The sequence below is a fragment of the Apostichopus japonicus genome, chromosome 3 (assembly GCF_037975245.1).
Source record: "Apostichopus japonicus isolate 1M-3 chromosome 3, ASM3797524v1, whole genome shotgun sequence".
Taxonomy (NCBI): Eukaryota; Metazoa; Echinodermata; class Holothuroidea; order Aspidochirotida; family Stichopodidae; genus Apostichopus; species Apostichopus japonicus.
The window spans coordinates 22,529,472-22,541,640 of NC_092563.1; the positions used below are offsets into that span (position 1 = coordinate 22,529,472).

At 38.2% G+C, this 12,169-nt stretch overlaps 1 protein-coding gene across 1 annotated transcript; it reads right to left on the reverse strand.

Moving 5' to 3' along the window:
• Window positions 1-769: 769 nt before the first annotated feature.
• On the reverse strand, window positions 770-9,680 carry LOC139965477 (noelin-like). Its single transcript, XM_071967879.1, has 6 exons — window positions 9,519-9,680; window positions 7,654-7,815; window positions 6,963-7,214; window positions 5,864-6,029; window positions 5,283-5,415; window positions 770-4,258 (listed from the first exon to the last, which is right to left on the reverse strand). Exons 1-6 carry the CDS (start codon window positions 9,579-9,581, stop codon window positions 3,610-3,612), a joined length of 1,425 nt encoding a protein of 474 aa, XP_071823980.1. The 5' UTR covers window positions 9,582-9,680; the 3' UTR covers window positions 770-3,609.
• Between the last annotated feature and the right edge of the window lie 2,489 nt (window positions 9,681-12,169).

Sequence of the window (12,169 nt, forward strand, 5' to 3'; positions counted from 1 at the left end):
AAGTCAATGTTGAGAAGGGGAAGATGGGGCTGTGTCACTGTTAAAGTAGTCTGTAATTTAAAATCATTTTAATATCACATTCTGCGGTTTCAGATGTCAGAATGTAGACATTATATATATCTATATTTAATTTTCATTTTGTACTTCCCAGACCCCCACCTCCCACCCTCCAAACATCCCTAGGACTGCTCCTGTGTTGCTGAAGCATTAAGAGTTAATTTTAATATGGATATGTCTCACATTCATGTTGTATTTCTGGTGTAGTATCATTTTATGACATGTGTAAAGTTTACTTACTTATATTCTGGTGGGGTCGGTATCCTGTCTTCTGTGTTACATATTCATACCCTTCCCCCCTCCCTTTAATAAAAAATTTAGTCTGCTAAACATTACTTTAAAGTATTCAGAAACTGTATTTTCATGGTTGTTCTGACCTCCAAATTATTCCTCGACAATTGAGTTTGCAATTAGACCAATATATTGTTGATCCCCCTCCCCCAATGAAAAAGGGAGGTGGAGGGAGTGGGGGTCTGATGGGGTGTAGGTGTAATACAGCACATTTTGGAGTGATTTTGAAGACCTCATTGGGAATGTTTTTAATCCAGATGTTGAATACTATATAGTAAAGGTATACTTTACAGGACTCTTATATCAATTAATTTTTGTACATAGTACTCAACAGTATTTTGTATACTTCATCAATCCGTAAGTAGCAGATGTAATCAATAATTTATACAGTTATGTAAATAAATTATAAAGGGCAATCAAGTGAATGCATGTGTTTATGTATTTCTTTCTGCAGAAATGTTGTGTTTTACAATTTTGAAGTAGTTAGACAAGGCCAAAAAAGTTGATAAATAATGGTTATTTTTTTATATATATAATGGAATTGGGTATATTTTATTGACTCTAAAGGACTGGCTGATAATGTAGGCTTTTTGAAGGAACTCTGTAGGCATTAGACTTGATATGTATTAGTCTAAGAATAAGCAAACAAAGTTAACTGCGCTAGTATCGTTCCTATAGTTATTACAGTTTTCAAGGTATTCAGCAATTCAAAATATGAAGTATAGGTGGAATGCTCCATTAAGGCTAACATGTCAACATATCCACTCTATTCTCTCTTATGTCGCAGCATGGGAAAACCAGCAGCACCATGGACGACATTCAACACCTTTTACACTTTATATTTGCAGTACATTTTAAAGGAATTGTCTGGTGGAAGATTTTGATACATTGTCCTTGTAGTTATTATTTTTCTCTTTCTAACCATGTAAAAATTGTCCCCATTCGACATTTTCTTCTTGTAGAAATCTAGTTTTCAAATTCACCAGTTTCTCACCAAAAGTACCGTTTGTTCGAACGCTTCAATATGGTGTTTGACGTAGTGCTTGCAGATAGGCAAAACAGGCGACTTGAAGTTAGCACTCCCAATTCCGCAGCAAATTAACTCACGTGTAAGTACATTGAATTGCCTCATATATATAACGTACATACTCGCGAACGTATATACTACGATGCTCAGTTGGTGTACTTGTATAGCGTTACACATAGTACACTCACACTCAAACCACAGTTCATTAACTGTTCTTCGAACTCGCTGAAATAAAATTCACGGATCAAATTAACAGTAAAAGGAAACTTATAAAGTATTCGTTAAACCGAAAGATGAAACTTGGCGGGATCGATGTCATCGCAGAACTGTCCGATTGTAAACGTTACAGTAGCCTATACACGCGAACATTCTTCGCGCTGGAGCTGGATACCGCGATGTATAAACAACGAAGAGCCTGCTGTTAAAACTTATCTTGTGTTACACAAAGACCACGAAACCACCGATCTACTAAATATATTGCGGCTTAAGGAGTTTTTTAAATCATATCTAATTTATAAGAAATTTCACCGGAAATTATTGAAGAAATTGATCGAATCGTTGTCAGAGCAGAATATAGCGCTGAAAAGCTTAGGCTTCGCAGAACTGTCCGATTGTCAACGTTTGAGTACAGCCTACATGCGAACATTTTTCGCGTTGGAGCTGGATAGCGCGATGCATAGCCTGAACAACTCAGAGTCTGCTGTTAAAATTTACCTTGTGTTACACAAAGACCACGGAACCACCGCTCAAGTACATGGTGGCTTAAGGAGTTTTTGAAAACATATCTAATTTTTAAGAAATTTCACCGGAAATTAAGGAAGAAATTTATCTGTATACACACGCTGTTTTTGTTGTGATTACCGTATAGGTACTGTGCGGAGGGTGGGTTATGACGCAATCTGCTATGGCAGAGCTGACGTCACGTATTGTACTGTTCAAATCATATTTGAAGTGTCTATCCATAACGATTAAAAAATCGTTTCTCTGTCAAACGCAACATTAGCGTTCTCATACTTTGACAACATGTTTGGAAAATTATTTACTATTTTTTAAGGTAACTTCTTTGGGCCACCAGACAATCCTTTTAAAGGTATGCTGTATTTGCCCCGAATATGCTAGATATTCAAAGATGGTCACCATTGGTCATAATTCTTGAACTGTTTTTATTGCAACCATCGAGGCAATTTTCCTCACTGGGACATTCAGTCACCTTATGTGTACCTTAAAAATGTCTGAAAACAATTTAGAGAGTAAAGACCACCAGGAAAGTACTTTTTGAAAACTAGCAATTATAGCATGCTATAATTTGGGGCCTATACTTGACAACCTTTATCATGTTTAGGCCAAGAAACGTCTGATGTTGTCCTGTTGCACATGAGGAACCGACCTTATGATCTGTGTCAGAGATCAACGGCGCTGGTCTGTGTGCTAGACTTATTAGTCCAGCCAATTTAATTGATGATCCACAGAAGGGTCATTTCTCAGAAATTAAATAGAGAAATACAAACTGGACTCTGTAAAGAGTTTTAAAGCTTTGTTGAAATACATGATAGACAGTCATGTTTACGGTCAAAGCACAATTCAACGGTCTAAGCACAACAAATCAAAATTAAGGTTTTGCCGAAAAGTTATCGACAACACTGTGGTTACTTCAGTATTTGAGAAAGTGGTCAGATGCTGGGGCATACACTCTCATCCGGCGGATGGGGACGTTAAATGGCGGTCCGGGAGCAGGAATGGGAGTTAATTCACACCCTAGCCTCGCTATCTTCTGAACACTTATCGAAAAGAGAAGGCTTGAAATAAGCCGGTGTTCATCCACGATCTAACACGAATAGGGTCTGAAATAAAGCTACTGTAAAGACTTCCTGATCCTTGGGTCTCTAAACTAAAGTAAGTTAAATCCCCTTTATGTATTTCTTTATAAACACGAATTTACCGATTCGTCGTCACACAAGCATAACGGTGTTCCCAAACACTTTGGCCCATTCGCAGAGAGCGAGTGAAGGAAAAACTCAAACCAAAACAAAAGGTCTAGATGAAAGCAATGTAAAGGGGAAGATGATGAAAAAAAGAAGGTTACTTCAAGTAGGTAAAGTTAAGACCGTTATAACTTGCCAATGGTTAACCTTTTAGGCTGATTTATACTACTCAAGTTAATAATGGTATGATACCAGTTATTCCCTCCACCCGTACTTGATATTCCTAATTGTCACACGTTGCGACAAGAATCTTTAAACTGTAGGAGCTTCATTTCTGAAGATGAGATCGTATATCATTTGATGGCCGTTATCCCATCCGTATAACTTCTGATCACGCGCATTGTAATTCAACGAATATGTCTTTAAAAATTTGTTGTCGAACGGAATGTTCAAGAACTCCTCTTTTTCCGATTTTGTGTCAAATTTGTAATTGATCTTGTTAATGTGAGAGTCAAAGCCATTGGTACAGTACACGACGCCGCAAGCGACGAAGCAATTTCCCGCGGCACTCTTCGGGTAATTTGTACGCCAAGTCTCGATAATTTCGAGCGTGTCCTGATCGAGTTTGCTGATGAGGATGAATCCGTTGGCTGCCGTACTAGAGTAGATTGCCCACAGTCCCAGTTGGTCGGCGAGAAGGTCGATATCGGAGTAGGCTGCGGACCGGTACGGTAGAGCATTGTTGTAGCCTGCGTCATCTAGTGCTTTGAATACTAGCTTTTGATTAGAAACTACATCAAATTTGGCGACATTTCTACTGTTGTAAGGGTTGTAGTAGATGGAACCGTTAAATGCTACCAGTCCAGTCCCCTGTGAGCTTTCGGTAAGACGTATTTCTACGGCATCGTTACCGTCATGGTAATCCTTCAGGGACCCGTAATATTTGACAAGGTTGGAGTATCTGTATATATAGTATGGGAGAAGAATCAAAGCTACAGCATGAAATGTTTCCTCGAAAATGAGGGCGGTATTGAAAAACTTCGCATGTATAGACTCTGGATGCGTAGACCTGATTAATTCACTTTGGTCTCGGCTTTGAGTACAACGTTTCTGTATGCTGCCGTGTTTAAAGAATCAAACCGTAATGGTAATTACCGACTTTGCAACCCGCGGTTCACCCTCACAATTTAGCAAGGTCGGTTGGAGTGAACTCTATATAGTTTTCCCTTCCGGTGAACCAAAAAGAAAAGGACATACACAAAACCATAGGTGAATTATGTATATCCTATATAATCTGTGGTAATTTATCCAGTACAAACAGTGGATATTACCTGCGCTGATGGGCAGCCTATACTGACTGTGTGGAACGTTTCTTTTGAACACCGTCCATGCGTAAGCTGGAGATCGAATCATACTTCACTTGTCAATTTAGGAATGCAAGTACTTTTCAAAGGACTACTATAGACACAGTTTTGATAACTTAAAGTCCGTTAAACATTAATGCCCAGTAACAATAACCTGCAGGTTTTACTTTGTTATTTTTGTTTTGTTTTTGAGAAATGAAGCTTTAAGCATCTAAGATTAATCAATTAAAGTGAAGAGACTTTTAAAAACCACACAGTGGCAATTAGGTCAGTTCCACAGATGCATCTACAAAATTCATGATTTTTGGTGCCTTGTTCTTTATAAGAAGTTGAAAATCATGTCTTTATTGAGATATTAGATAATGAAAGGCATAAACATTTGCATTTCACGCCTACACCGAAGGGTGAATGTGGTCAATCTTATAGGAGCATTAGACATGAATATTTTTTTGAAACTCAACGTCTTGAAACTGGAATTAAGCTACAGAAAAATTAAAACATTATCAGAAGGGGTAGGGGGATAGGGGAAGGGGGTGGCTCCAGCCATCTAAGACAATTTGACCAAGATAAGTGCCTACATATACAACGTGCCATCTTATATTGTAAGTAATAACTACTAACCTTCCATTGGGCATTTCATAAGAGTAAACCCTTCTGGGGAACTTCACCGGATCGCGGAACCAAGCCCCGTAGAGCGATCGGAGCCCCGTAACGGTGTAGGGAAGAGAAACCGCTACCAAATTAGCACAGGAATCTGTTAAAAGAGTAAGAACTTCGTTTTGGCAAGATCTGTGTATTGATTGCATAATTTTAATTAGACTTATCTATAAGGATATTCATTCATGGCTACATATATTTCAACTTCTACCCCCAACTTCTCCCTCAAAATTCAATCTCATATAATGAGTTGAAAAATATAGTCACTGGCCACTTGAAATGATACTTTCCCATGATTACTATCCCGTGCCCAAAAGGGAAATAGCGAGAAATTTGAAAGAGGGAAGAGCGATCGCTCCAATTGCCCCCCCCCCCGTCATGGCTACGTCCCTGGTGACCAGCCCCTCCCGTCCGACAGAAAAGAGCGTTAACGTTAAAGGTCATTAAGCAAAAATTACGCCGAAATTTTACTTTCGTCACTTTACATTATTGTTAAAAAATTAACCTCTGAAAAACATAAATAAGTAAGTATATAATTTACTCACCCTGTGTGCCATCTTCCTCCCACAAATCATAAAGTGATGAGGGGATTTCTGCATTCTTACACTCGTCAACTTTAGCTCTAAGATTTTTAATCTGTTCCAGAAGGTCAGACGTATCGGTGTTCTCGTTCAATTCCAGTTCATTCAGTAACGTTGTGACGTTAAAAATCTGATATCAAGAAAATACAAAAGTCTGGGTAATTGTTATACCAACGTATATGTAAACCGCGTGTATACATGTACCAGACATTGATATGAACAGATGGAAGAGGGTATAGAATGGTATTGTAGATGGTTGTGAGATTCTAGAGTTATACCAGATATTTACACCCCCCACTCTTAACAACAAAGTTGCATATATCTCAAGTTAAAATAAAATAAAACTGTTAGTAAACTGCTTATCCACTAGAGAGCCTGTGTAAGAGAATGTGTAAAAGTAAGTTGGCCTGACGTTTCGATCCTAGCAGGATATTCTTCAAAGGCTTAAAAAAAAGCCTTTATAGAAGATCCTGCTAGGATCGAAACGTCAGGCCAACTTACTTATATTTCAAGTTGAGAGATGTACAGAGCAGGAAGGAAGATATTGCATATGTGTATTTATTTAAAGTTGCAGATGTTTTTAAAATGTAAAGCGATAAAGTAGTCAAGTTAAAGTATATGGGATGAGCTCGTTTAGATAACTCACCTCGATATGATAAACTTCTTGTTTTAGATCTAAAATCGCCATGTCTTTTATAGCCATCACGAAGAACTTAAATTATGAGATGTTATAGATGAAAGAAAACCTCGACAAGAACATCTAAATGGCAAGGAACTATACGTAGGAATGTCAACATATTGATATTTGTTAAAGGATCTTTCTGAAAGTGAAATATTACAAGTTTAAATTATAGAGTGAATTAAAAAAAAATATTCACTATAGTACCTTGAGTGTATTTGCACGTGATGTAACTCCGTCCTTAACAACGTGAGATTCAGAGGCTATATATTCTGGTGCCATCTATGCCGGAAAACCCTCAAATAATGATGTCAATCACTTTGTAAATTTAAAAATAAGAGAGTATATGCACAAGATATTTTAATAAGTCCCTTATATGCTCACCTCTGCCTGTAGTCTGCCGATCACCAAGGTCGATGTACGGTTGCTCTGTAGAGTAACTAACAGCGCCTCCATATCCTGAATTTCTTTGCGTATTTGGATGAGTTCAGGTCGAGAAACGACCATAGTTCCCGCCTCAATTCTCTGCAGAGTTGCAAGTGACGTTGCCAAGGTAACACTTACGCTGTCAATCGTAGCTGTCTGAGCTTGGATGGCTGTGACTTGGTTGTCAAGTCGCAGACTGACTCGAGAAACCTAAAGATGCATGACTTGATATTAACAATCTTATCTTGTATCATGTATCCATTGCCTGACATAAAATGCGCTTATATAAAACATCGTATGTCTATATTTTATATAACATTCCTTCATCAATAATGTCGACAAAGGGATTTGGAATCACTTGCCTGAGAAGACGTAAATCTGACTTATATTATCGAGCGTGCTTTATTCATCCGATTGATGAATTCTTGGAGTTGAGAGTATTTCCCAACAGTATACCGTAACGTTATTATGTATACAACGTACATAAGTTTCGGTCAACGCATTATATCTTTTCTGTCAAGTTGAAATTCTAAATGGTTGGGACACTGTATAATGAATCGGTCCTAATGCCTTTGTTAATGATTTACATGTATAGAGTGTTGTCGTAATCATATGCATGTTATTAAAACTCGGTCACTTCTAAACTTACCTCATTTTGTAGATCATTGATCTGCACTATAGTTGCTGGGTTTGTCACCTTTGCGCATTGAATGGTGTCTGGAACATGCACGCGACAAATGCATTGGTCAGTTAACGGGTTACGTGATCCATCAACAGCGAAACCGACGTCAGTTTCCTGAGCGTACGAAATCTTAAAAATAAAACATATAAGTGTGGATAATGGTTTCTATGATGTGAAGTGAGGATTAATCTTTTTACAAAAGTTCTTAATGTAATTTGTTTGCTTAGTATTCAATCAAATTCCTATTGATGTTATTGACTTATACATATAAGTCAAATGTAGGCTCAAGGGCGGCGGAACCGGGGGGCATAGGGGGCACGTGCCCCCCCCCACTTTTCCTCAGGTTAAAAATGTGCCCTTTTTCTCCATAAAAATTGAGGTGTCTCATCTCAAGTTAGCAAGAGGCCAGGGAACCAGAATGAACACTCGGGAAGGGCCGTTTCCGGCCTTCTGAGGGGTTTGTAAACCAAAAATTTTCTTGTACGCTCCGCGCCAACCGATGGTGGCGCTCCGCTCAGATAGTCGTGCATACAACTTTTCACATCCTGGCTACGCCCCTGACTTTTAATGAATTTCTGTGGGTCAAACTCAAAGCTATTTCGAATGGAATAACTTTTGTTAAGATAATAACAAGAAATAAACTCTAATTCGGAAGATTCCTACATTAGCGACTAGCATGATTTCACCTCATTTTGTCTCAAAAGAAAACTTGTTCCTTGTTTCCCAATTTGCACATTTGATATTGCAGTGCTAGTATGCATATTTTCCTTGAGGGGGGGGGGGGGGGCGTTGATGGAGTGATGTGTATACGCAAATAAGATTATACAATAAGAGTCATAAAGGGTACTAAATATAAGGCTGCATCAGTCCAATCGAATTTCTGCAAAGTGCCCTTTGATGTCGGTGCCCCCCAGATTAAAAGTGCTCCCCCCGCCCTTGTGTAGGCTATATATGTTATGAGTTTGTAGTACTCATATTCTAGAATTCATCTCTGCTCATAGTCATAGATTTGTACTCATATTCTAGCATTCATTTCTGTAATCGTACTCATAGATTTGTACTCATATTCTAGAACTCATACTCATAGATTTGTAGTCATATTCTCGCATTCATTTCTGTACTCATACTTATAAATTTGTACTCATATTCTAGCATTCAATTCTGTAATCGTACTCATAGATTTGTAATCATATTCTATCATTCATTTATGTACTCATACTCATATAGCCTATTTGCACTCATATTCTAGCATTCATTTCTGTACTCATACCCATAGATTTGTACTCATATTCTAGCATTCATTTCTGTACTCATACCCATAGATTTGTACTCATATTCTAGCATTCATTTCTGTACTCATACTCATAGAGTTTTACTCATATTCTCGCATTAATTTTTGTACTCCGCATACTAATAGACTTGTAGTCATATTCTCGCATTCATTTATACTTATAGATTTGTACTCATACTCTAACATTCATTTCTGTAATCGTTGTCATAGATTTGTAGTCATATCCTATCATTCATTCGTGACCGGTTTGTATCGTCGGTGACATTTTTATTAAATAAAAAATATGTTAAAATAATTTTAGCCTCAATAACACGGTGAATTTCTTTCAGAAAGTGATCCATTATGTTTTTGCTTCTATATAATGCTTCTATATAAATTATTGAAGCGACATAAATATTGTGATATAACAGACATAAATGGATGATTGACTTCACAAGAAATTACAAATAGACAAACAATGTCTTAACGAATACTATTTTTCATAGATATACATAAAATATACATATGAATATATAGGATAAGACTGAAAATGTCAACTTACGTGCAAGTTTGTTGTTAAAACAAACAAAAGGAACATCTTCTCCAATTGTGATGAAAAAGCCATGATTCATTAAGATGGGAAGGGGTAAACGACAAACGTGTCAGAATATTCAATTCTCTGTTGATGTCTCTTGCTTTATAGCTTAGTAATTGCAGTAAAGAGTTTAATGGAGGACAGTGATATATGATATATCTAGACAGCGAAATAAATCTACGGTTTACATTATCTGATGGTATATTGGTTTCGTCAGAGATAATCTTACACGTCCGGTACACTTCCTCTATCGTCTTCCGAGTTGAGGTTCAAACGCGTGACCTGTGTAGCAAACTCTTCTCATTTACAGATGGCGACAAAGTAAAACATGTCACGTGACTAAATAGCCTACAACATCACAAAATAAGCCATCGTGGTGTGAGGGGCGAAGACCAATTTTCTATTTTACCCCATTCTGTAAGAGTCAGGGTATTTACGATGTAATTAACGGTTGTATTGATATGAATTTTCATGACAAAGATAGACTGTACCTGCTGTTACGAATTCAAGTTTACGGGGAGGGGATGGTTGATGCAGGCAAAAAAAAGTTAGATGGTGTCCGTTCTGGGATTGAGTCTAATGGGAGGGATGTACACTTCCCTATACGAGATTTGTATTCAGTAAGAGTGCAAAGATGAATTTTGCTATCCTTTCCATCATTATAACTATACATTCAAGTCGACTTTGCGGCCGTGTGTTATAAATTGTAAGCCATTGGAAGACAGTTTGTAGGAGGGGAATAAGGGGAGGAGGCATGTGTCCCCATGCTTCGAGTGGATACGTCCCTGAATATGTAAAGTTGTCAAACATCAATAAGACATAAATTACTTGTTGGTATACATATACGCATGTTTTTCAAATCTCTATATATTGACACAAATGGAGATGGTGTGTTTCTATTAAAGACCACAATAAAAAAAGTAAGTACAACCCATACACAGTATCATATATATTACCGCCCCCCCCCCTTTCTTGTCTTCCCTGTATCGTCTCTGAAATTTCAGTGGAGGAGGCAGGGAGGGGCACTTGCCCATGCCCTTATGGACTCATGTCGCATTTGCTATTCCGTACTATCCGGTGGTCCATAAGTACGTGGTTCTGTATGAAAGAAATATCTCCTGCAGTTACAGCGATTGCTTTACTTTTGGGGCGCCTTCTTCTTCTTCTTCAGCCGTTGTCGATCCACTGCTGGATGAAGGCCTCAGCATGATGTCTCCAACTCTCTCTCTCCCTTGCATGTGTGTACCAACACTGGCGGATCCAGAGCCTTTGTTTGGGAGGGGCCAAAGTGGCATTAGAGTGATATGGGGAGGGGTCTAAGGGGAGGGGGTGCCCCCCTCCCCTTTGGAAAATTTTCTATTGCTGAATGCCCTCAGATGCAATTTGGTGCGACAAAAGTGGACAATGGTGATGTTAATTTACTTCTAAAAAAATTTTTTCCCAGGTGTAATTTTCTAAAATATCTATAAAACAAAGTTGGGATCATCTTTCTCAAGAAATTTTATTTCTCATAGGTTATAAATTTCTTATAACCAGCCTGTAACTGCAAAATGGTGTTAAACTGTAAATCCTCATACATTTACATAGCTCCGAACTCTTGAGAAGGCAAATGCTGGTTCATGCCACGAATCGCAGTCCTGGGGGAGGGGTATAAGGGGAGGCGGTGTCCCCCTCCCCTTTTGAATTTTTTTGGAATCCTGGTGATGCCTACATGTAAAATGGTGGCACTTAGAAAGGCTTTTGTCACCCAAAATTTTCTGAGAATTATGCATTATTTTGTGTGTAACATCAATAAATTGAATAGTAGGTGATAATTCATTCTTTCCCGTGGCATGAAAATGTTCGCTGCTCGCCCCAATGAAAAGAAATATAGGCTAATTTGAGGTTCAAATGATGCTGTAAAGGAGGTTTTATACTCTATTATGCTAAATGCCAAAGAAATGATGGTTGCTAAGTCAAAATTTGATGCAATTTTTTTTATGTATATACTTGGCAATTACAATGCGGTTTTTTCGGACGCTTGTTCGGGTCAGCGGGTTTGGGTGTTAGAATGCGGGTCTAATTCCCGCGAATTGCGGGTCAGTTGGGAGCTCTGCATTTAATTTTAAACCAGAAAACGAAAAGGTTTAGACTAGTCTACCACTGCTATTCCTCTCGATTTTTTTTAATTTCCAATCATATGATTTAGCGGATGTTCGGAAACACTTTTTGGCTCACCTTTGGGGGGGGGGGCATGGCCCCCTTGGCCCCCCCCTTGGATCCAGTGTGTACCAATTGGTTTCATTCCATGCAGAATTTCTGTATTTCATCTCTCCATCTCTTTCTTTGCCTGCCTCTGTTCCTTTTTGGGGCGCTTAGTTTCTGTAAATTGAAACAGTTATCTATCCAGCATCGCTAAACTACACCACCTTTCCTTACTGTTTTCGCGTACGGTGTTATACATAATCTGCACTGATGTGTTCGTTAGTCAAATTGTGAACCACTGTACTATTTCAATCGCAATTTTAATCTGCAAAGTTGTAACGGAAACAGCCAAAGTTACCACTGTGAAACAAGTACACATCACTTTTGTAACTTGGATCTTGAGACACTTTCGTGGATTCTATTTAGCTGAATTA